This window comes from Ambystoma mexicanum, chromosome 5q (assembly GCF_040938575.1).
Source record: "Ambystoma mexicanum isolate Mex_15411 chromosome 5q, UKY_AmexF1_1, whole genome shotgun sequence".
Lineage (NCBI taxonomy): Eukaryota > Metazoa > Chordata > Amphibia > Caudata > Ambystomatidae > Ambystoma > Ambystoma mexicanum.
The window spans coordinates 1,344,471,885-1,344,498,398 of record NC_090933.1 but is presented as its reverse complement, the minus strand read 5'-3'; the positions used below and the strand labels follow the sequence as shown (position 1 = coordinate 1,344,498,398).

Sequence of the window (26,514 nt, the reverse complement as noted above, 5' to 3'; positions counted from 1 at the left end):
GTTAATGGGAGGAAATCAGCATCAATCCCCATATCCAGAGGGACCTGCCAGGGGTGTCCGTTATCGGCCTTAATATCCGCCCTGTCAACGGAGCCCTCCGCCGCGAGAATCCGCCTTAACCCAAATATCAAGGGAGTTGCAGTGGGCGGAACGGAACATAAAGTGGCGCTCTATGTCGACGATGTACTTCTAACTATCACTGATCCAGACAGCTCGCTGCAAACCATTTTGGAAGAATTGGAAGCATTTGGGCCGTGTTCTGGGTTCAAGGTGAATTATGATAAGTCCTCAGTTCTCTCGATCAACCTTCCAAAGCATCAGGGAAGCACCTTATGCCCCGATTTACCGATCCCATGGGCTAGCGCCACGCTGGAATATCTAGGGGTCAAGATTCCCAAATCCAATTCATTAATCTACAAACACAACTTCCCCCGGCTATTCAAAACACTACGCGCAGACCTGAAATGGTGGAGTAAGCAGGAGGTCTCATGGCTGGGCCGGGTGGCAGCGGTGAAAATGAACTTACTTCCTAGGGTGCTCTATCAATGTCACGCGCTCCCAACTCATATACCGGAAGCAGACCTCGCCTTCTTGCAGCAGGACATTATGAAATCTGGGGGGGGGGAAAGACACCGTATCGCCGGGAAAATTATGACCCGCAGTTGCCAGCTGGGTGGACTGGGCGTCCCAGACATCTCCAGATATAGACGTGCGGCTCAACTCGCACATGCCTTCGCATGGACGCGCACCGTGTACCGCCCATCCTGGCTGCAACTGGAAGAAGCGTGGTGTGGGTCTCCCCTGTCGGATCTGCCCCATATTCAGCCCCAGAAGGACCCCCCTGCTTTGGGCCCGCTTTCAGCCACTCGCAACATGGTGGACAATTGGAGAGTTGCGAATAGGAAGTGGGGAATCAAGACCTCTTTGGGCCCATTAACCCCAATCTGGGGCAACCTGGGTTTCTCCCCCGGACTTTGTGTCCGCAGCTTCGCCAAATGGCCGGAGGGCGGCCTTCATAGAATCTCAGACTTTCTAATAGAGGGCCGGCCGCTCTCCTTCGAGGACTGCAAGGCGAAGTTCAACGTCTCCGAGGAGGAGCGGTTCCGCTATACACAGATCTGTCACTGGATTTCGCAGCGTATCGTTAGGGAGCGCGGCTCCAGGGACCTTACACCCCTCGAACTCTCACTGACTGCTCCCCCTCCGAGGGGCAAGATCTCCACTCTCTACAAACTTTTGGAGAAATCCAGTCTGGATGTGAAAGAACATTACATGCTGAGTTGGGAGAAGGACCTGGGGCGCTCCCTGGAGCCAGAGGTTTGGAGCAAAATTTGGACAAGACTCCACAGGAGTGCTCAGTGTGTCACTAATAGAGAGGGGGGGTTATAAAGTTTGCTTCAGGTACTACATCACTCCAGCACAGCTGCATAAAGCAGGCATGAGGCCCTCGCCGAACTGTTGGAGGGGCTGTCCGCGAGAGGGCTCGCTCTTCCACCTCCTGTGGGACTGCCTTAAAGCACCACACTATTGGAAGGGGGTCCTGACTCATGTTAGAGAAATCACAGACCTCAATATCCCGTGGGATCCCGGTATCATTCTGTTGGGAGACCCGGGGGGAGGGGACTTGCCACTTTCGGGGAGTGCTGCCCGCCTGTGCACACACCTGCTCTTGGCGGCCAAAATAGCCCTTGCCCGCCTCTGGAAGCATCCCGAGGGCCCTTCCATTCCGCTATGGTGGGCCAAGTGTTGGGACATTGTCACAGCGGATAGAGTTGCGGGTCTTCGCCTGGGCAACTTTGCCCCGTTCCAAAACACCTGGGCCCCATTTATGGACTATGTGGACCGCTACCCGGCCCTCACCCTAAAGCCACCTAGTGTCCGTTGGCTGAGCTGATTTGCACATGGTAGCGCTCCGCTTTAGCATAGAGACAATCCCCAAGGACAGCGACCTTTTCCTGCCGAGTACCCCGGTGACGGATTTTTGGGCTGATTCCTTCTGTTTTTTCTTGCATTATTTTCCCATACTCATATTTCCACTACAATGAACTGCGCCTTATATGCTTTGTCATTTCTGACGTCTGTTTTTTTTTTTTAAATTAATTAATAAATAAATAGGTTACATAGTTAGGAGTAAGGAATATAGGTCTGATGAGAGCCAGATGGAGAAAGCAAAAAACATACTGGTTTATTAAATCCAGGAGTCCTAGTTGTGTAGAGTTGTATGTCAAAGCACTATCCTTTTATGAGTGATATTGAATTAACATTTTGTCAGTCAGTACAATGCACAACAGTCAATGAACCATTTAGTTATGAGTATCATTATTCTGTAACTAGGTAGTTTTAATGTAACAAAGCAAGGTTGTTCACACTTTAACTCATGCAGAAGTCATTTCTGATGTCTGTTTGTTCTTGTGTTGTTTGTTTTCTTCTGTTATTGATTAATAATGAATAAAATGTCTGTTCTGAAAAAAAAAGATGAATTTCTGTTGACAACTCAGACTTTCTTTCTTAGTTCTCATTCCGTTTTTTTGTCCCTGATTGGCGGTTTAATGATTTAATGATAATATGGGTTTTAATTTGTATTTTATATTTTTTTTTGGCTTGTTTTGTTTTCCTTTGGAAGGATTGGAGGTTTGTTTTCTATCTGTTCTTTTGTAACAAAAGCTTAACTTTCTTGGTTGTTTGCAACTAAAGTTTGTTGATCTGAAGTTTCAATTAAAAAAAAATCAGTTTGCCTCCCTGTTTTCACTATCACCAGGATTGACCCCTTGGGGCCAGCATGATATTCTCACTGGTGACTGTTTGCTCAAAGCAGAGGTTACAGGATGTCAGATAATGTCAGAACCCACATAAAGGAAGAGGTCAACAAGATGCTTGATCGTGGGGTGATAGAACCCTCTTTCAGCCCATGGTCTAGTCCAGTTGTGCTAGTGCCAAAGGCAGGATCCAAGGAGTTGAGATTCTGTGTGGACTATGGAGCTCTAAATGCAGTCACAAAGACTGATGGCCATCCTTTACCTAGGACAGATGATCTGGTGGACAAACTTGGTTCAGCCAAGTACCTCAGTACATTTGACCTAAAGTCAGACTATTGGCAAATAGCACTGACAGACCATGCCAAGGGGAAAACTGCATTTTCAACCCTAGCAGACCTCTACCAGTTTAAGGTAATGCCTTTTGGATTAAATAATGCACCTGCAACATTCCAAAGGATGGTTAATCAAGTCTGAATGGGATGGAGGACTTCTGCATGGAATATTTGGATGACATAGCAGTGTTCAGCCCTACTTGGAAAGAACATGTTGACCACTTAGGATATGTTTTACAGGCTCTTGAGCAGGCCCATCTGATCAGAAAGGCAAGTACATGTCAAATTTGTCAGAGCAAAGTGGTCTACCTTGGACATGAAGTAGGAGGAGGTGAAATAAGGCAATTGCCTAGCAAAGTACAAGCTGTACAAGAATGGGCCACCCCTACTACTCAAACCCAAGCTAAAGCCTTCTTAGGTCTCACTGGTTATTATAGGAACTTCACTGAGAACTATGGGTCCATAGCTTCTCCCTTAAATGTGGTCTCCTCACCCAAATTTCGTAAAAAGGTCAGGTGGAATGAGGAGTGCACTAAAGCATTTGAAGGACTTAAGAAAGCCCTTTGTCAAGATCCAGTCTTAAGAGCTCCTGACTAAAACCACACCTTTATTGTGCAAACAGATGCTTCCAAACAGGTGTAGGTGCCGTTCTGAGTCAGCCGGATGAGAAAGGTAGTGAGCACCCCATCTGCTTCATCAGCAGGAAGCTGAAGGAACTTGAGACAAGGTGGGCAACTATAGAACAGAAGTGTGTTGCCATTGTGTGGTCACTGAAGAAGTTTAGACCATACTTGTATGGATCTACTTTTGTGATTCAGACTGACCACCAACCCTTGAGATGGTTAATGCAGATGAAGAGGGAGAATCCAAAATTGTTAAGATGGTCAATCAGCCTACAGGAGTTTGATTTTACCATTGAACAGAGGTCAGGGTGTAATCACCAAAATGCTGACGGTCTCTCCAGAATGTTTGGCCGACTGGAGTAAGGAGATTCATCCAGGAGTGGATTAAATCCTCCGGTCCCTTAGTCTGGGGGGGACGAGTGTCAGGGAGAATTCTCATAAATGTGCTGATTCCCATCAACTTAGAGACCCCCAGCAACTTTGCTGGATTTTGAGGACTTGATTTTTTTACCTGGAAAGAGTGTGGGTCTTTTTATCCCCACTCTTACATGTATTTTGATGTATGTTTTACATTTGTGTTCTTTGACTTTGGAGTTTTAAGATAGCTCCACAGGCATCTTTTCATGTGTGTTACACAGCAACCTCAGTGCAGTGACACAGGGATGTCTTTTTAGACTTCCCAAAGGTTTAAATACCTTCTCTGGGATAAACTGCTGTTTCCCAGAGAATGTAAAGTGAAATTGACTTTACTAGTCTTTTCCAAATTCCTAGACCCAGCACACACCATCTTACAATGGAGTGCTGGAGGGGTTACATAGTATACCCTGTATCTAAATACTCATGTAGCAGTCAAATGCTACCCTTTCCTATTGAAAAGGCTGGTGGCAGTGGTTTTACAACTAACTATCATGATTTTTCCCCAACCGTGAACATCGGTAGCTAAACATCACTGGAGCCAAAACATGGCGCCTTACCCCCTTTGTTTAAACAGGTGCCGGTCTTCTTTTTTGCCATTTCTTTTTGGAAAGGTCTTTCCAGTGTATGTCTCTGCAAGCCAAACCAGGTTTGGGCCGTTTGTTTGTGCGCCTTTGGTGGGCTTCAGGACTGAAGTCCGCCCTTGGCGAATGAGTGTCTGGGGTGGGCCGGAAGTGTAGGAGGTGCCCGAAATTCCCTGTGCTTAGTCTCCTAGGAGACCCAAATGCACTCTGGCATGATTCGCTGGCTGACTGTCTGGCAAGGACAACCACCCTGCTGGGTGAGTGACAGCTAGGCTGGAATGAATGGGAGAAAACTGTTTAAAAGGCGAGTCTCCAGGACTGGAAGGTAGAGTCGGCCACTGGAACGAAAGAACCGAAGACAAGCTGGAAGAAGGACGGCTGCTGCAACTCCTGGACCATTGGTTTGCCCGGTGAAGCCCTGCTGTAGGTCCGAATCACCAAGACTCCATTCGACAGAGAAGCTCTTTCAGGGATGGCTTCTTCCTTTGAGTTGGTGGGACCAATCAGCTCAAAAGACACCTGGATACCATTCACAATGCTGGTTAAGGTTTAGCCAGGGAGAGGGAAACCAGTTTGTGCCTTGAAGTAACGGCTACTTGAACCGAAGTGGCTCCATTTTGTTTGCTCTGACGACGATCCCGTACAGTGCAGGAGTCCCCCAACGTCCTCTCTCTTGTCCCCACGACTGAGGCTCAGGAACAGCGAGATCTGCAGGAACTGCTGTACATTAAGGTACTGTGCCATCCAGTTGAGAGATACTAACTCTTGCGGTGAAAGTTCGTGAAACTTTCCCAACTAGCAGGCCTAATCAGCTTGTGACCCCACAAATGATCCTTTTTTGCCTAAACTACTTCTGAGAACTTTCGCAAAGACTTTACCGTTTGATACCAGAACTGCTCCTTCCTATCCAGAACACTAGCCCATTGACTTTGGCCTGGCCTATTGACTTGAATTGAACTATTGTGGTGACTAAACTATTTCCACTGCCATGAAAGTACATATAATCAATTCTTACTTTTATCCTTTTTAATTACTTCTAAGTAATTGAACTGCCATTCTGCTCCTACTTCAGGGGAGCTCAAACTGCCTCAAAAGCTTACAGTTTCGTATTGAAGTGTATTTGTTTATAATATTAAGTTGCTTTCTTCTAGTGAAATGTTTTACAAATGATTGTGTAAATATATTAATAAGTGTTTTACCAAGAAACCTTGAATATAAGTGTCTAATTGAACCACTGTGATTGAAGGTCCTATGTGTAACTACTTTTACTGCTCACATTCACTCTTGAGATAGGCCTGGCTGCTCAGCTCGCTACCAACAAACTGTGTGGTACAGACGTATACCAAAGGTTGGTCTTGCTTACACCTGTAGTCCTAATTGTGTGTGGTGGTCCCAGAGGGTACTGCATGAATTCTGCCTAACAGAGGCCTGCTAAATCACCCGGGAACCAGGACCAATCAGAATCTTTTTATTATGAACTTGCTCCCCAGTTTCTCTATAAATGGTAGACATTCACCTTTGTGGTGAATAGGAATTGTGAATTGTCTTCTTGGTTTGATGTGCTGAACTATCATCCTCCTTTAGTAAATGGTTTCTAGCCCCTACTAGTGCATGTCTAACCAATTGTGATGGAATCCACAATCTCGCCCAATCCAAATCGAAAGTCACTCAAAAATTCCACTTGGGCAATATCGAGGACTGTATTGCCCATCAATCCCGGAGTATCAGTAAACAGCCAATATATTTGATCTATTCAACGTGGGCTCTTCCACAAAACCTTCTCTAGATTCTAGGAATAAAGTATATGTTATGTGCCTTCTTTTGATTATATATTTCTTACTTGAATGAGGGGTTCTAGCAGAAGATTGTGATTCCCACCCTTTTTCGGTTCGCCTTCTGCTGGTAATACCTTCCTGATAGTCAAAATCCCCCCCCACCCCCAGATAGATCCCTCTTTGTTCCTTTCGCCTCCTCACCCCCCTCTCGTCCTGGAACTCACTGTCCTCCCTCCTGTCATGATAGGGCTCCCTGCGCTGCCTTCTATGTTCCCCACTCATATTTCCTTCCCTTCTACTCTGATTAGGTTCTTCATGATCTTTGATCAAGCGATTTATGGTTTGTTCCAATGTAAAGAATATTTTAGAAGAGAACGGATTGCTATAGTGGGCCGTTTTGACTATCCGGAGAGAACTCTGTTGCTGCCGGCTCTGGTTAGATGAAGCCTGCATTAGAATTTGTCTCTCTCCTATACCCGAGGTCTCCAGTTCAGTGTGCATAGTTTCATCCCAAGGATCTATATCTGGAGGTAAAATCTCTGTTTCGTCTTGTTGGGCTTGAATCCGCATTAAGTGCGGCGGGGCGCTTGCTGTCGGGAGCATGGCACGTTTTGACTTTTTCCATTTTCTTAGTTTATTCTCATTTCTCAATGGTCTTTTTTGCTGGATGTCTTGCGTGGGGGGTGGATAAAGCCCTCGGGAAACGTCTTGATCTAAATAGGGTGGATCTTGAGAGAGGTCATTGTTTTTTTATTTTTCTACCCCTCACCCTCTAAGGAGGTTTTTGTCCGCCCTTTTTTTTTAGAGAACTTTTTAAAAGTCAGTGGATCCGTTTCTTCTATTATTTGTATGATTTCATCTATTGGTTCATGATCTAGTGAACTTTCACCTTGTTGATAGTGGCCCTCCTCAGGTATTTACAGTTAACACATCTTCGTTATTGATGGCGTCTACAAACGGCATCTGACCCACCAGTTCTATAATAGAGGTCACCCCGTTGCCATTTATAACCTCCAGATCCTGCTCCCTTTGCAGGATCTGATCTTCCATAATTGAGACCTTGTTTAACAGGGATTTCAGCAACAGAGCTTGGTCGGCTTTCCCATCTAATGTTTCAAATAATTTGGCTAGTGCCATGAAAGCTGTATTCATAGCAGCGAGGGTGACCTCCATCATTGGGGTCAGCAATGTTTTTATTCCAAATGTCCTTTTTGGGTTGGGGTTAGCAAATGCCAGTGAGGAGCAAGAGGATGAGTTTAAGGAATCCCTGATAAATGCAATGGGTTTGGGGGGAGTAGTGTTAACGCTGAGTTTCTTGGACCACAACACAATCATCCAGTTACCAAAGGAGAGTGCGGCGTGAGCGGTGCCATCGATTCATTAAGCTTTGAAGGACAGTCAGCAACCAGAGAGGGCCACCTTGCAGATTCCAGGGGGGCATTTCCTTCTTTTAGAAGTAAGCCCTTCTGCCCACCTATATAACCTGGCTCTCCCGTTCGTGAATCTGGGCTATTGTTACTTCCGGAAGGAACAGGAAGCAGGGGTGCTCCTAATTCCTGATCCATTAGAACCCTCTGTGGTGGCACATTATGATTTCCTTCTGTAATCATAGTAGGCACCCTCTTATTCTCCCGTTGCCCGCACCCTCGCTCCATTTACAGAATGTACTCTATTATCGTGGAATCTGGAATGTCATCAAAATGTGGGGTGGGGGGGGGCATTACCCCCTGTAAATCCTCAGGGAGTTTCAATGTGTCCAGTTACTGGTTTGGTGCTGTTTTCTTGTTGCAAACTTTGACTCATTTTACTGAGGTAACCTCTAATGTATGAGGGTATTGACCTAGAACTGTGGCATGCTACTGCCATCTTTAAACCATAGACAGCTGGTTATGTTGTCTTTCCCTCGTGCTAAGGAGTGGATTAGTTGGGGCTACAACCTGCTGTTCCAAAACGAGATTTTGTTGGCATAGCGGATGTTAAAGTGTATGCATATGACATTGTGAACCTTGTACAGTTCCCGCTTAAACCCCAAATAATAAATTAAAGAAGATAAGTGTCTGTGGAAGCACCAAAATCAAGTTATGTGTTTATACTAAAGAACTCATTCACATATGCAGCTTGAATGCCAGCAATAGCCAGAGAAAAAACGAAAGAATACAAAATAACAGAAGAAATTCCAGCTTGGCCCACAACCACCTATCGGTGTAGCAGCACTCTGGGAGGCGCGCGTGTGGATGCGTGCGGCCGGCTTTTTGTGGGCGTGGGCGTGGGCAATGAACGAGCGATAGCTTTTTCACAATAAAATATCTCCAAATGTGGCCAATAGAAATGAGTGAGTTATAGTCCAAGGGATCCCATTATATGAATATATAGATGGAGGGTTGCGTGCGTCCATCCACCCTACCTCCAAGAGTCTGTGAAAAGTTGCTGAGAGCTTTCAACAGGGAATCACCAGCGTAACAGCACTCGAGGTGCACTCCAGGATGTGCCCCATAGTCAACATTTTCAGCCAGCCCAACCCTTTACCTATGAGAAAAGTTGGAAATAAAATAGGTTACCATTCAAAAGAGGCCCAGGATGCAGAGGCCCACCGGGAAATCTCAAGAGGTCCCTATAGGCCAGTCCACCCTTGCACACAGACCCACTGGCATTCTTACAGAGGAGACAAAAAACGGCCTCAGGCTGATGGCTGATTTTCAGCAAAGCCTATTTGCACCTCCACCAAAAAGGTGGCTGTGAAATGTTCAAATAACATAACCCCCCCTTTTACTACACGGAAGGCATGCACAGTGCTTCCCATCAATCCAGTAAACAGAGTCTTTTTTGGAGCCTAGCAAGTACTAAGAGTTGCCCTTCAGGCTTTGCTCTGCCCCAGTGGTGTTTGACCGTTTCGGGAAGGACGTGCTTTCGGGCATCGTGGATTTATTTTAGGGACCTGCTGGGGTGTCATTCATATAAGAGGGAAGCTCTTCATCTTGTACATGTTGGCACTGCTCCCCAGCAGTTACATTTCCAGAGATGATATGCTAAGGGGAAGCCAACTTTGTAAACCCTGGGAATGTCTTGACTTATGTTCTCACGTCCCTGGGGTCCTTCTGGGCACAGAAAAAGGACAACAGAGTTATGCTGTAGCCCATATCCACACCGTAAAACAAATCCAAAACTCTATAGCCTTTTCCAAGGTCTTCAGACCATTGGTGCGTGACTTAGTGGTGCCTTATGTCTGCTCTGCCAAAGAATAATGATCGTTTCTCAAATTAAAAGCAGCATTTTCCATTGCTCCAGTAACACCTTAACCTGTTTCTGTGTAGCTTTTTGTGTTAGAAGTTAATGCAAACCGTGTGCTCTTGGGAGCGATGATAGCACCGCAGTGCAAAGGTACTTCCACACCACACCCAGTGGCCTGCTTTTCTAAATGTTTAATGTCAGCATAGCTGCTATATGCTATAGGGGGAAAAGCGCATTTTGCAGTTAAATCATCCAGCCAGTTTTTGTTTTTTTGCCAGGGGTAGCAAGGGAGACAGCAGGGGTAGCAAGGGAGACAGCAGGGGTCGCAGTTGCGACCCCCAAATGACGTCCCTGGTGCTGAATAGCCAGAGGTCTTTGTAGGAGGGAAGGGAGTGGGAGCAGGATAGGCAGGAATGCTGTGCACACTGGAAGAAGCCTTCCATCATCTTGTTTCTCACTGTTTCTCCTTCCTTTCCTGTCTCCTCCACTTCCTATGGAGCAAAGGACTTTGGGTGCAAGATCAACAGGTCAAATTCCACTCTAGCCAGCAGCAGGGATTGGTCCCCTAAAGCAGGCCATCTCTAGACCAATCACCTGAGGACTTGTGCCTTTAAATGGAAGGAGCCTTTCACCCCATCAGCAGAATTCCCTAAGTTCCTTTAACGCTGAAGTGTTAGTTGCACTGTCCAAAGCCCTCTGCCCGGAGGTGAAGAAGGAGCCATCCAAAACAGATTGGAGATCTGTCCGCTAACCACTACCAGGGAACATAAGGAGTGACTATTGCTGTGGACTTGGATCTTCTGTGCCAGAAGAGCAGACTCTCTACTATCCTGTGCTCAAGTGCTTTGCTAAGGCCTCACAGCAACTGGAGGTGAAGACCAGCCGAAGTTCCCTGTTCTCTCTCACTGAACCAGTCTCTCTGTGATCCCCGTATCCTGAAGCATATTTAAGGTGCTGGTGCTGATGTTTGCGTTCCTCCAACCAGCCAAACTATTCACTTCATCTACACCAAATCGACACTGAATCATGTCCTAGCGAAGCACCTCACTTGTTAGGCCAAAAGCAACTGTAACCAAACCAAATCTCTGGAGGGTTACTTGCCGACTCTAACTGGGGGTTACAACCATGGCTCGGCCCAGCAAACCGAGGAACTGCCACCTCATTGATTGCACATCAACGTACCCTCGATAACCACTACCACGACCGTCGCCTGCAACTCGAACCGCTGGAGCCTCACTCCCAGACTTCACCCAACTGCTAAAGCCTACTCGGCCTAGCTAACTGTGAAGCGTTCTTGGGACTGCTTCGACCTGCATCGTTGAACCGCTGCTGTTCGACCACACAGTGTACCCGCATTCAACCCTTCTCAATGCGTGCTTGCTGCCAGGGACTCCACTCTCCTATGTGCCCGACAGAGCCTGATCAGCTCACAGCAGCGTTCAAATCCAGGTCTGATCCGTCAACCCACCAAGAACTGAATCCAGGTACTGTGACTCTGAACTGACCCACAGTCCTCTGGACCCTAGACACTGGTTAGGTTATGATCGCTCCTGTTTTCAACCAAACATGCTTTTTATGGTAGTACCTTACCTACCACCCGTGGAACTAGAATGTATCTTCTCTCTTCTTTCCTTTGGGGTGGGGCTTTTATAGCAATCTCTTTTCGTTCTTCTTGCAGATGGTGTGTTTTATTTGGACATCACCTTCATTTTGGACTGTGATACTGTGTTTGGGCCTCTACTGGTTCACCTTTGCATGCCTGTTGAGAGTATAGCCCTCCATCGGCCCATGTTACCACGAAAGGCAAAGGGGGTATATCTCTTGATTGTCCCTGTTTTACTTTTATGATTGCCTTGTGTTTTGGTTTGTAGAAGTGTGAGGGCTGGGCGGGCCATTTTACCCCTACTCATCCTTGTCCTCCTGCAAGGGGCAATCAAATTCATCACAGCCTCTCCTCACGGGACCCCACGAGCCGCATGTCACACCAAGTAGGTACCTCATATTAGCAGTTAGCAGAAAACCCATGCACAAGCTTTGGGGTATGGAGACCACGAGCCACACACATGTAGAGAAAGGGATTCTCCGGGTTAAGCCAAAGACTCAGGTATCACTGAGGCAAAGGAGCGCAGTCACGGCAAGCATCAGCAGCCACACTGTGAGGTTGGGCAGCAATAGAAATAGAGCCGCCTGACTGCAAGATGACAGACCTTCATATCACCTCAGTACACAGAGTCGCAGTTTGGCCTTGCTTGACTACAAGATGGCAGACCTTCATATCACCTCAGTTCACAGAGCCGCAGTTTGGCCTTGCTTGACTGCAAGATGGCGGACCTTCATATCACCTCGGTTCACAGAGCCGCAGTTTGGCCTGTGAAACAAACAAATGTACATGAGTGAAAGGTTGTTTCTCCAGCTCCTCGCTAAACTGAGGCCACAGTCCTGATTCTTACACAGCTGCTGTGGGGTTCTCTTCAGAAGCCCAGTTACAGAGCCGAGCAGAGAATAAAAGAGACAGTAGGCACAAGTTTTAGGGGTTTGTTGGTGAACGTGGGGAGAGGGAGACAGTTGTGAGCAGGACAGAGATATGAGAAGAGGAAGTAGAGAAGCACCTAGAAAGTGAAGAAGGAAAGCAGGTGGAGAAGCAAAGAAAGTGGGGGAGAAGTATTTAAAGCAGTAGAAGTTAGCAGAGGAGTGATAAATGAAAATGGAGGGAGGAGAGGGTGGAGAGGAGAAACAGCTAAAGACGGAGTAAGAAGATGTAGTGGATGAAGAACACCTACGGTCAGAGAGGTGGGGAAAAGAGCAAAATGGGAAAAGGGAGACACAAGAGGTAGGCCAGGGAAAACACAAATGAAGAAGCTGAAGGGGGGGTGAGATCTAGAAATGGAAGGGCCAGAAGAGTGTTGCCATGCTGATGAAGACAAACCACAAAGACATGTGGAAGAGCTCTTTAGTCTGCCCTAAGATGAGAGGGGCATTTCCAAAGGGAAAAAGGAGGGGAAAGTTGAAGTACACCAGGATCCAACTGTTCCTGAAGTATCTCACAGCTGACGCCATTGCCAGATGACCCAAACTTACCACAGCGGTGGTACCTGCAAGCAGAGTCAATAAATGACAAATGAGTGACCCTGAGGACCCCCATTCACCTGTCATGTAAGAACCAGAGGCAAGAAATAATTGTTTGGGACACTATAAAATCCCAGAGACTGAGAATGACTATTTGGAATAAAGGTGGTCTAAACATAAGGAGGAAAGGGAGGAATTGTGTACCGTGGACAGTACTGAGGAGTGTGAGAAACCTGAAGGTGTCTCCCTGACTAGTCCCTGGGGATCTGTTATCCAGGTGGCCAGTATACGACCTTCGCTATTGGATCTAGTTCCTCGGGGTGGACCAGTGCAGGAGGATCACCTGGATGAGTCCTCGGGTAGTGGAGGTGGGACATCGATGGATAAGAAGCAGTATCCCCCTTCTTATTACTCATTTTCCCCATCCTACCACGTAGGATACTCAGACACTCTACCCACCCTTTGCCGACACAAACACATTTTTGCACCACGGAAGACAACAGACTAATATGGAAGCCATTTACTTGACATGTCCCAACACAAGGGTCAGGCAAAGTCAGGCAATTGACCAGAACCACACACACCCAACAGCCCTTCCCCTTCCCCACAGGGATAAAAGGTGGAGCACGAGAGCACACTACGAGCAAAGCAAACCGCACGACGAGACAGCTAACCCAGGGCGGCAGTTCAAGAGGTGGAGAAAAGCGGCGAGAACGGAAGGGGCTACAAGGAGAGAAGTGACCTTTCTTTCTTCGACCCAGACCCACAAAGTCACCGTGAAAGGAATCCTAAGACTGCGAACAAAAGCCAGTGTGTGTTGCAGCAGATGTAAACAGTAGAGGGGTCTAGCAAAATCCCATGTACAGTCAAAAGTCTTTGAACAGCATGTAATTGAGAAACTAAGGGAGACGAATCCAACATAGTGAGAAAGGAGAAGGAACTGTGTGTTTGGCAAGAGTGAACCCGATGGAGGGATGCCGACAGAACTGGGTGAAGCATGATGCCCCAGTGAACATTGCAATGACAAGAGTGAACCCGACGGCGGGATGTTCACATTGGATTGTTTAAAAAGACATTAAGATTTGTGAATCCAAAAGGAGAAATCTTGTGAATAAAAGCCGTAGTGAACCTAACAGAGGGAGACTGCTATTGAGAGGAATTTGAGCCCGGAAGAGGGTGAGCCAGGGGTGAAAATCCATCACCCAACGTACATACAAAAAGTAACTTTTTGTCTTGTTATTTTGAACAAATCAGGTCCTCAGAGGCAATAGACTTTTTTGTAGAAAGGATTCTTAACCACTGAAGATCGTGATACCTGAGACTGGAACTGTAGTCTTGTGCAGGGAAAGCTCGAGAGTGTGCTACGCTCAGGAGTCCCGCCTTGTCCCGTCCTCAAAACGTGGGGAAGGGAAACCCTGGCTATAACATCCTTACTTATCATTTGTGAATACTTCTTTCTTTTTTATGGGCACTATCCCACACTCTTTTTGTATTTAATGGTAAGGATTGGCAATATTTGTTTTTGTTTTTTTGTATAGGCCCTTTTATTTAACAAGATGCCACTAGGACTGCCTTATTATGTTTTGATGGTCGTAACTTGCTCCCATCTTAGATTTGGGTTTAGATAAGGCATTTTTCTCACCCATTTATACAGTTTAATAAACACCCTTGAACTGTGATCACTTGTGTCTGTCTTTACTGTTGGTGTCAGCAGTGGGATGTGACTCAATTGAAACTAATTGGGGAACCCTACAATTTCAAAAACGTAGTCAGAGAGGTTCCAACCCTTCCATCACCACCAAGGAATCAAGTGTGTTCAATATCTTTAGCAGCAGGGAAGCTATTATCCCCCCTGGGAAAAGAGGAATGTTTCCTACAGACTAGGTTTTGTTACCCCCTACGGGGTGCTACCTAAGATTGGCCCCGAAATCTGGCCTAGCGTGGAAGTTCGGGATAGATGTCTTAGCAGGTGTTATTGATCCCAACTCGACGAGATGTGAAGATTCTCTTACAGAATCATGGTGAGGTCCCTTTTGAGGTACGTCGTGCAGATCAAATTGCCCCAGGAATTTTGGAAAGAGCTCTATTTCCTCAACTTAAAGAAAGTGAACCGGATAAAACAGAAAGAGGTAACTTAAGTTTTGGGGAAGCTGCTAAATCTCTAAACATCGAAAAAAGGAAGGCAGAAGAGCCTACCATCTATCCCGCCCTAGCCTTTGCCCAGTGAAATGATCCAGCTCTCACTGCCGCTTTTTTACATTCAATACCGGAAGGAGAAGGCTTAGAGAAAGGAATCCCTTTTACTTTTTAAAACAAGGACTACTTTAAAGACAAGAGACATCTACGGAATGTTTAGTAAAAGCACAGTTGGTAATACCCAAGAGCCACCGGAAGTTTGTGCTAGAGATCGTGCATTCCCATCTTACTGGGGGCCATTTAGTACAATCTAAAACCCAGGTGCATATTAGTGGAAAGTTTTACTGGCCAGGTATTATCCACACAGATATAAAGACCTTCATACAAATGTGTGAAATATGTCAAAAGACCATCACGCACATCCCATTACCTGCCTCTCTAAACCTGCTGCCGATTATAGAGGTCCCCTTTTCGAGAATCGGTATGGATATAATTGGACCTCTAGAGACATCCAGACTAGGCAATGAATATGTCCCTGTGGTTGTGGATTATGCGACCTGATACCCTGAAGCATTCCCAGTGTGAAATAATACCACCCAACAGATGCTTAAGCACCTTCTACCATATTTCTCGAGGGTCAGCTTTTCCAAGGAAATACTGACAGACCAGGGTTTGAATTTTCTGAGTAAGCTTATGGCCGAGGTCAAAGAGCTGCTCCACATTAGCACCTTGCGCACTTCTGTATACCACCCCCAAACCGATGGTTTGGTAGAAAGATTCAATAAAACCCTGACGCAAATTTTACCAAAATTGGTGCATAAGGACAGGAAAGACTGGGGCTGAATGATCATGTGGGCACTATTTGCAGTAAGGAAAACCCCACAGGCTTCCACAGGTTTCTCTCCTTTTCAACTACTCTGTGGTAGAGTGCCCGAGATGTCCTGGACATGCTCCGGGAAATCTGGGAAGAACAAGAGGAGGCCCCCATTCCCATGTCACAAACCACCACCAGAATGCAAGAACATATGAAATTGGTTCAATACTTAGTTTGTACCCATATGGAAAAGGCCCAGAGCCAACAAAAATCCACTTATGACATAAAAGTGAATTTAAGATCATTCTTCATAAGACAAAAAATGCTGGTCCTCTTACCCACCTCAGAAAACAAACTTGTCTCAGAATTTATGATATAGTAGAACGAACAGGAACCTGTACTTATAAAGTAGCCCAACCAGACAGAAAACAGAAGGTCCATTTGTATAACGTAAACCTCTTGAATGAGTGGAAAGAGAACCCATCCGCTACCCATGCCAAAGTACCAGCCGGTCTGGTTCCCGAAGACATAGATAACTTTGACTTAATTCCTCGCGAGCTATCTATCAAACAACAAGAAGATCTAAAAGATGTAGTTGTCTCCTTTCCTGATGCATTCTCAGAAAACCCGGAAAGAGGAAAAGACACATACCACTATATTAGAACACATAAAGGTAAAGTGGTTCATTTAAAAATATATAGGCTCCCAGAAGCCCATAAACAGATATTGATTGAGGAAGTCAACAAAATGTTGAAAGCCTATATTATCGAGACTCCTTCAAGTCTATGGTCCTCTCCTATCGTGTTGGTCACTAAACCTGACAATTCCTGGAGATTCTGCATAGATTTCCGGCAAGTTAATGCCATGTCAGACTTTGATGCCTTTCCCATGCCACACACTAATGACCTAATTGATAAACTCAGAACAGCCACCTTTCTATCTACCCGAGATTTACCCAAAGGGTACTGGCAAGTCCCTGTGTAATGGTCAGATAAGGAAAAGAGCGCATTTATAACGGCTCCTGGATTGTTCCAATTCAAAATCCTTCCTTTTGGCTTACACAGCACGCCAGCCACTTTCCAACGACTCATGGTTCAAATCCTACAACCCTTTTCCGATTTCTGCAGAGCTTAAATTGACGATATTGTCATTTATAGTAGGACGTGGGAGGACCATCTCTTCCATCTTTATACCATCATGAAAGTACTCAGAAACGCTGGCATAACTTCTAATACAGCTAAGTGCAGATTGGCCCAGTCAGCCGTAAAATACCTTGGCTTCTTCATAGGGAATGGGAATGTACAGCCCCAACATGAGAAAGTAAAAGCCATCTTAGATACACCAACCCCCAAGACTCAAAGAGAACTTAGAGCTTTTCTCAGGTTAATAGGACATTACAGTAGGTTTATACCTAACTTTTCGGATAAAACAGCCCGGCTGACAAATAAACTTAAGAATGCAGAACCCCAGAGACTTCATTGGAATGACGAGGATGAGATATGTCATAACACCTTGAAACAGACGCTGTGCCAGAACCCAATCCTAAAGGTATTTGACTTCTCGAAGAAGTTTATGTTACAGATGGATGCCTCCCTTACAGGGTTAGGAGCCATCCGGTCACAGGTTTGCGATGCATTGGAACACCCCATATTATTTACTAGTCGCAAGCTGTTCCCACGTGAAACAAATGACTCCGTATTGGAACAAGAGACCCTGGCCATCGAGTGGGCCACTATATAACTTAGATAATACCTATTAGGATGAAATTTCCCACTCATTACAGATCAGTTACCCCTAGTTTGGATTAGCCAACGCAGACTCCAACCCTCAGGTCATGCAATGATTTCTAGACCTACAATACTATTGTTTCACTGTGGAACACCGAAAAGGAAAAGATCAGGGAAATGTAGATTTTCTTTCTTGGTTCCCATGTGAAACAAATGTGGCTACATGGCATGGGGGTAGGGTATGTGAGAAACCTGAAGGTGACTCCCTGACTAGTCCCTGGGAATCTGTCATCCAGGTGGCCAGAACATGGCCATCGCTACTGGATCCAGTTCCTGGGGGTGGACCAGTGTGGGAGGATCACCCGGATGAGGGCTCCTCGGGGAGTAGAGGTGGGACAACGATGGGTGAGAAGCGGTATCCCCCTTCTTATTACTCCTTTTTCCCATCCTACCACGTAGGATACTCAGACAATAGACCACTGTTTCCGACACAAACACTTTCTTACACTACGAAAGACAATCGACTAATACGAGAGCCATTTACTGACATGTCCCAACAAAGGTCAGGCAAAGTCAGACAATTGACCAGAACCACACACACCTGACGGCACTTTCCCTTCCCCACAGGGATAAAAGGTGGGGCACAAGAGCACACTACGAGCAAGGCAAACCGCACAATGAGACAGCTAACCCACAGCAGTAGTTCAAGAGGAGGAGAAAAGTGGTGAGAACTGATGGGGCGACAAGGAGAGAAGAGACCTTGCCCTCTTCAACCAAGACCCACGAAACTCTGTGAAAGGTATCCTAAGAAAGTTAACAATAGCCAGCGTGTGTTGCAGCAGATGTCGACGGTAAACCGAGCCCTCCTATACTGATAATCAAAGATGTGAGAGACGCTTGCTACCGTGGTACCATCCTTGACTCCAGAAACAAGAAAAGCCAAGTGGTTCATCACAACCAGTGAGTCGAAAGAGAACCGATAAAAAAAAGAACTGTGTTGAACGAAAGTTGCGAATAGGGGAAAACCAGCTGCTGAGGAGTCCGGCACCATGTGGATGCTCACTTGATAGGCTCCGGTTGATTCCCCTATTGTTGAAACTACAGATATCAGAAGTCCCCAGGAGAGCCATAAGGAAAAGGTCAAAGTGGTCATACAGGGGTCTAGCAAACCCCCCCTGTACAGTTGAAAGTCTTTGACCGACACATAATTGAGAAACTAAGGGAGATGAATCCCGCATAGTGAGAAAGGAGAAGGAACTGTGTGTTTGGCAAGAGTGAGCTCGACGGAGGGATGTACACATTGTATTGTTTAAAAAGATATTAACATGTGTGAATCCAAAAGGAGAAATCTTGTAAATAAAAACCGTAGTGAACCTGACAGAGGGAGGCTGCTTTTGAGAGGGATCTTAGCCCAGAAGAGGGGGATCCAGGGGTGAAAAGCCATCACACAACGTACATACAGAAAGGATCTTTTTGTTTTGTTATTTTGAACACATTAGGTCCTCGGTGGCAAGAGACTTTTTGTAGGAAAGAGACTTAACCACAGAAGATCCTTATACCTGAGAATGGAACTGTAGTCTCGTGCTGGGAAAACTCGAGTGTGTGCTGCGCTCAGGAGCCCCGCCTTGTCCTGTGCTCAAAACATGGGGAAGGGAGACCCTTGGCTATAACATCCTGACTTTTTGTATTAAGTGGTAAGGATTTGCAATATGTTTTTTTAGTATAGGCCCCTTTATTTGACAAGACGCCACTAGTACTGCCTTATTATGATTTGATGGTCGTAGCTTGCTCCCATGTTAGATTTAGGTTTAGATTAGGCATTTTTCCTCACCCATTTATACAGTTTAATAAACACCCTTGAACTGTGATCACTTGTGTCCATCTTTACTGTTGCCACCATGAGTTCTTTACAGGAGGCTGCTGGTCACTTGACCAGGCACTGCCACTCAGTTGCTCCACCCTCCACCAGTTTTCATGCCTTCCAAGCCTCTACTTAAGGACTCTAGACCAGCTCCAGGCATAAGCATTAAAAAGGCTGCTGCTCACGTGACATGGCCCTACCACTCAGTTTCTCTGCCCATGGCCTATTTCACCAGGCCTCCATAGGTATCCTCAAGTTTTCCCCATTTGTCTCCTCCCTCCACAGCCTAACCCCACCCTCATTAGAGTTGGACTGGGCAATCGCCCTCGGCTACCCCACGACTTTGAAAGCTATTCTAGCTAATCTCATCCCTATCACGCTTGCCCCTAATGCAACACCCTTGGACCACAAGGACCTGCCATCTCATGCTGATCAATGCCAGCTCAGCAGTCGCTCACACTGGAGGGATCGCCAACCTCATTGCATGCAACAAACTTGATGCCCTGTTTAACACTGTCACATGGTTTACTGCATCTTCCCCCCATGTTTTTGACATCCTCCTTCCCCAGGTTACTGCATCCAACATGGTGACCGGCCAGGAAGGGCAGAAGACGGAGGTGCAATCAGCCACAGGAGCGATTGGCCATGCTCCATCAAACACTCCCCCAGAACAAGCTTGTCCAAATCACTCGCCTACTGGTTCCCTTTATCTCCCAAGGAATCTGTCACCTTCCACCACATATACAGACCACCGCACAGGAATGACTCTTTCATTGTGCAGAACCTATTCCACTCAACTGCTCTGTCCATGCCACCATAACATTATCAATCGCCTGCTGAACTACGGCCCACAAAGGTCAGGCTAAACGCCCCTTCACTCAGTGTCACTCATTCAAAACCTTCCCGGTCAAGTAGCGAGAAGCAAACTTCGCAGACTTACCCACCACAGGGAACGCCTCAGTCCTCCTAAAATTATTGAATAATTCCACAATTAAACTTTTGGGCACTCATGCCCCCTTAAAAACTAGCCATGCAAAGAGCAAACCATCTGGTCCTTGGTACACCTCTGGCTCGCCTCCAACAAACGCTCAAGCAGAGCCCTATGCAAACGGCGACAAGAAAATCATAACCGTGGCGATCTGTCCAACCTCAAACCTCTTAGTGCCAAACATAGGATTCCGATTACTGAGACTATAACAAGAGCAAAAAAAACAATCGCCTCTCTCAGACCAATTTCCTATTCTGACGTTATGATCACGGCATCCATCATTAAACAACTGATGGCCCAGACCCTCAAAGCACACCTCAGCAACATTATTGATTCCTTCCCAGATGAGTCATTCCCGGACACCCTCAAGACTGGTCTCATATGACACCTTTTGAAAAAAACAACACTAGACCCAGACAGCCTTGCCAACTACTGGCCTATTATGAACCTCCTGTTTATTGGCAAAACCTTGGAAAAAGTAGTTTCTACACAACTACTCACCAGAAATGAACACATACACCTAAACATTTTTTATCAGTCAGGGTTCCACCCACGGCTAAGCTCCACATATCTGGTGGCAGGCACAAGGTCCTCGCACAGCAAATCGACAAACCGACTCGAATCGCAACTTGTCTGTAAAGAGAGAACGCGCAAACAATACTTCTCTGGTCACGCACCCACCAACTCAGTCCCAATATCGGCTAAGAATGCCCCCGCAATTCTCCAATTTCTCAAATCTCAAAAATAAATTGCCTTTTTCAACAACACCTGACCAAGGTCTAATTTCAATGGGCACATATGTTGATCCATCGACCTCAACTCACATTACTGCGCTAGTGTTGAAAGATGCCAGTACAAATGCTGGCTGCCCACACCCTGTATAGTGCTCCTCTGCTACCGAGCTAGGTCCCCAATGCTGGCTGCCCACACCCTGTATAGTGCTCCTCTGTAAACAACAAAATAATATAATATAAAATAAAGGGGCCTAAAGGAAGTGAGGGCTCAGGGGAAACACTCTCACTCCACCCTCTGAGTTGGGCTTTGCATGAATAAATGCTTCTGTGCCAATGAATTAATGAGTGGTTCTGATTGGTTGCCTGTTATTGCCTCGGGTGAGCTTAGTAAATCACAACGGCTGGGCCAATCTTAGAAAAATTATGTGTCCCAAAATGTATGTCATGCTTGTAAATACAGTGAGTCTGATTTTATTTTTATATGTAGCGGCCTTCTCTTGTCTGCTCCCAGTTCTCTGAACATTTGATTTGTAGGGTGTGGTCTGTTTGTGAAAGAGAAGCAAAGGGCTTTGTGGGTGGTAGGACAGACTTGTGCTCTGTGAACTGAATGTGTCCTCCACTAGTGTAGTCTTCTCTTAGAGAAGAGGGTATGGACTAAGCCTAGGTTGGCTATGGATCATGTAGTACATTGCTTCAGCCTCTTTTCTTCTGCTTTCAGCATTGGTTCTCGTTAGTGAGAACTTCAGCCCTCTACATATCGACTTAACAGACCTATGGATTGAGTCTGGGAAGGAAGGAGGTGCGCTCTGGTTTGGCAGACAATGGGGTCAACTCAACTTTGACTCCACGAGCCCTGAATTGAATATCTTCAAGGTCCAGGGCACATAAGGGTGTTTGTATTTTTCGGTTCCTCCATTGAGAATAGAGTCCACAGGGCTACCTCATTTAACTGTCCCCTGCCATGTGATGGGCCCCAGAGGAAAGTGAATTGGGGATCCTCTCCATATTGCCCTGGGTCTCGCATTCTCTCGCTTGGGGAGGCCTTTTAGGAAGATATCAGAGCCCCGTAGGCAGAACTTGAACACGGGACTTTGCGCACTACCGTTGTCATACCGCGGCAGCCCCGTGGGGAGAAAGTGGCTTGGGCTTAACACACATTTTATGCCATTTCTGTTGCTCTGTAATACCTTGCTTGCTGGGGTAGGGCACCAGGAATGGATAGGGAGAGTTGGCCAATGGCAGGGAGAAGGGAACAGGAAACCACAAGGTGTGGACTTTTCAGGTGAGGTCAGAGGAGGAGACGGAGGCAGACCAAGAGATCCGCAGGAGGAAGAGACGCGGTGTGGAGGATATTATTTGAGAAGGTGAGGTATTGGTTTAGTGCAGGCAAGAGTACAGCAGTGTGAGTGTGTGAATCTGTGTGACGAGTGAATGGAGCGGTTAGTGAAGGAATTGAATGTGAAATGAAGGGTAGAGGATGGAAGGAGGGTGTTTGAGTAGTGGTGTGGAGAAGGAAAGTGGGACTAGTGACCTGGAGGGGGGAGTAGCAGTTTGGACAGAGTAGTAGTGGTTCAGAGGGAGGAGCAGTGGGAGGAGGAGAATAGTAGTGGGAGGAGCAGAGTAGTGTTGGGTGGAACAGAGTAGTGTTGGGAGGAGCAGAGTAGTAGGAGTAGTAGTGTGGCGGCGGTGAGTATTAGTAGAGAAGAGGAGTAGCGAAGTGGAGTGGGAGGAGAAGTGACATCAAAGGTTGGAGACAAGAAGTAGGAGAAGTGAAACATGGAAGGGACAGAAATGTGGTGGGAGGAGTAAGATGGAGGGTGGGACAGTAAGAGTGGATGAGAAGAGGCGAGAGTGGGCGTGCCGCGCAATGAAGCTGCCTGATTCCCAGTGAGCAAGTCCAAGGCCATATTTATAGAATGAGACAAAGCTATAATATAGATGCCAGAGAACACAGAACTCCCAGGATTGGAGTACCACAACGGGACCAGTCACAGTTAAAAGATAAGTATCAGGTTTATTAGGTCACAAAGGTAAAAACTAATTAAATAATGCGGTCCACATTACAAACAATTTATAACAAAGAACAAACTCGAACAGAAGTTACGTGACAAGCTTGGCTAGCTAGTTAACAGTGTATCAAAATAAACACACAAAACACAGAACGGTACATATCAAATCAAGGGTGTAGTACCCTACAATAGTTAGAGTCAATGTGTCATAAATTTGTATCTCTGGTTAAAATACAGAGAGATAAAAAACGGCCCTGATTACCTCTTCTTCCTCCGTTGTTTTGCCGTCTTGTGGGTTGACCTCTTCCTCTTTTGTTGGATGCCTTGTTCCCGGAGGACGTACCTTCGCCTGCGTCATCAGGGTCACTGCTATCATGACTTGTACTGTATGAGGTATTGCGAAACCTAACTCGTCTGTTGTACCTATTTGGGCCATTGGTTTGCAGGGTTTTGTTGACATAATCGTCTTTAACATACGGGAAGGCTTTCTCATGCGAGAATCGGGCTAGATCTTTTTTCATGCGTTGGATCCGTTCGTTGGTATTCGTAGTTTTAAATTCCTTCATTTCCTTTTCAATTTCTTCAAGACGTTTTTTATAGGTGTCCAATGGTAGTAGTTTTTTTATATTTTCTTCGATTTTGAGTAGTTCAATTTCGATTTTGGTAGATGTTTCTTTGGCTGTATCAATAATCAGAATAAGCCAATCACGGCCACAGCGATTAGCTATATAGCTCCATTGTACTCTAAACTTCTCATTATCAAGGAACAATCTGGGTTCATTCTGGACTGTAAGTCCTTGGGGTAGTGCTTTGTTCTTGAGATATTCAAGCATAATTGCTCCTACTACCTTCCAGTTGAGAGCACCCACAGGCATCATCTTTTTTAATGCCATAGTTCATGTATTTTGAACCTTGCAATTCAAATTGCTATTCATGAGCTCACTTTTTGCCCTTTCTGCCCTTTTTGTGTTTTTACTTTACAGATGCTATGAAATCTTCATTGTTAATATTTGTTTTTCACTGTTAACTTGGTTACGTTGTCATCTATGTACCTCCTGATGAATGTTCCATACTAATTCTAGGAACAGAAACATGTCGAGATATCTCTCTGTATTTTAACCAGAGATACAAATTTATGACACATTGACTCTAACTATTGTAGGGTACTACACCCTTGATTTGATATGTACCGTTCTGTGTTTTGAGTGTTTATTTTGATACACTGTTAACTAGTTAGCCAAGCTTGTCACGTAACTTCTGTTCGAGTTTGTTCTTTGGACTGTGGACCGCATTATTTAATTAGTTTTTACCTTTGTGACCTAATAAACCTGATACTTATCTTTTAACTGTGACTGGTCCCCTTGTGGTACTCCAATCCTGGGAGTTCTGTGTTCTCTGGCATCTATATTATAGCTTTGTCTCATTCTATAAATATGGATCATTGTCCTCCCGGGCACAGACAAAGTATACATTGCTAACTACCCTTAGTCTATTGTATACAGGGCTTCCTCCTTCTATAAGTTGTAGCAAGTCCAAGGCACCATCCCAATCTCCAATTAGAACACTAACAACTGGGTAGAGTGGGACAGTTACTCAATCCCTGATGGGGTTCAGATGTGGGGAGACATTGCTAGCCCAAGGCTGCAATCAGACAATGGTGGTTACCGCTAGTGCTAACTAAACTGGGGGTTACCGCTAGTGCTAACTAAACTGGGGGGTTACCGCTAGTGCTAACTAAACTGGGGCTTACCGCTAGTGCTAACTAAACAGGGGGGTTACTGCTAGTGCTAACTAAACAGGGGGGTTACCGCTAGTGCTAACTAAACTGGGGGTTACCGCTAGTGCTAACTAAACAGGGGGGTTACCGCTAGTGCTAACTAAACTGGGGGGTACCGCTAGTGCTAACTAAACAGGGGAGTTACCGCTAGTGCTAACTAAAGGGGGGGGTTACCACTAGTGCTAACTAAAGGGGTGGGGAGTGACTACGGACGACTGCATTAGGGAGGAGGTACCCAGGGAGATATGAGAGAGATGGACGGCTTTAGGACGCACCAAAATGAGAATAAAACCTATTGAACCGTTCTGAAGATCAGGAGTGATTGCCATGCCAACAGGAGTGATTGCTACGCCATCTGGGAGACTATGCTGTCTTCCTTCGGCAGCCGTTCTGAAGCTTGGACTGAGGGAGAAGAGGGATCCCGCTCTTTTAAACAGGTTATGGCCATGGCAGCCATGCTCTTCCCACGCCTCATTCGGCATGCAGTCACACATGTTGCATGCAGAAGGATGCGCACAGCACAGAACATTTGAAAGGCAGTATTATGTCCGGCCGATCTCCCCAGCCCTCTCCATGTATGCCACAGTTTGAACACTCTTGACTCCGTCACCAATCAGCCCCATGCCCCGCCCTGGCCACGCGCCCAGTCCTCTTTGCGCCAGCACCGCATCCTTGCACTGTTTGTGTTTGGACACTTGAACCTTTCACCTTCTCATTGCAGCATTGACCGGATGTAGAATGCATGGATTTATTGCCATTTGGGAAAGAGGCCTGCCTTTAAAGATGTAACTGCAATATATTATTGTTTGCCATTATCTGCAGGGCGCTGTGGCACAGAACCAGAACTTTGCTGCTCTGGAAGAAAGGATAGCTGCAGACGAGTAGACTGCCACTGTGACCATGCCTGCTTCCACACCTTCCATGACTGCTGCTCAGACTACATGCCTGTGTGCAAGAATGGTAAGGACCAGTATGAGATCCCACTTCGAGTATTGACACCCACAGGCCTTCGGTGTCAATACCAGGGTCCAAGATGTGATGTACAACCAGAATGAGCTTTGCCAAAGCCCATAGGCCCTGATTTCCATAATTCAAGTGTGGCCTTAAATGTCCCAAGAATGCCATCCTATGACTGGCATAATCACCCTGTGGGTGTAGCCCAGACGTGTGGCTGCTGCCACCACCCTGGTGTCTGTACTGTGCCACTTGTGTGCATGCCACTCCAGGGCACCTGTGCGTGGGGAAGAAGGGACGTCGCACTAAACACATTCTGAGACTATTGCAGAGCTATTGGAATAGCCTCTTCCTGACTTGGCAGCAATTGAGGAACAGGTGGGGGTGTGGGTTGGATACGGCATCACCACCAATATATAAGAAGGGAGTGCAGAAAAGAGCATCAGCGCACAGTCCAAGAGTAGCTTATTGGGTTCTAGTCTTAGTTTAGTGGGTTGGTAGTTGCTCTTCCCATATGTTCGCCTTCTATAGGATGCTGCTGGGAATATATATATATAGGTCTCTCTCGGATAGCTAGAACTGGGACTGGGATGTCCACACATTGCTGACAAGTGGCTATTGGCTCCAGTCTCGCGTTGGCTGGCACTATGGGCTAACCAGAAAGTCACTCTTTCACATAAGATCATAAGAGCCCTGGTGAGTAGCTCAGCTGTAAAGAAAATCCCCTGGCTTATGT

General features: G+C 46.1%; 1 protein-coding gene across 5 annotated transcripts in view; it reads left to right on the top strand.

The window, feature by feature from the left end:
• Positions 1-26,514, top strand: part of LOC138498119 (leukocyte cell-derived chemotaxin-2-like) — a 430,369-nt gene that overhangs the window by 99,996 nt on the left and 303,859 nt on the right. For 4 of the 5 annotated variants that reach the window (XR_011278697.1, XM_069621982.1, XM_069621981.1 and 1 more), the window contains exon 3: positions 25,647-25,784. The exons of the other annotated variant lie outside the window; for it this stretch is intronic. Coding sequence is in view for 3 of the 4 variants with exons in the window: in XM_069621982.1 (XP_069478083.1) it covers positions 25,647-25,784 (138 nt within the window). In the remaining variant the exon portion in view is untranslated. The remainder of the gene's footprint in view (positions 1-25,646; positions 25,785-26,514) is intronic. 5 annotated transcript variants of the gene reach the window in all.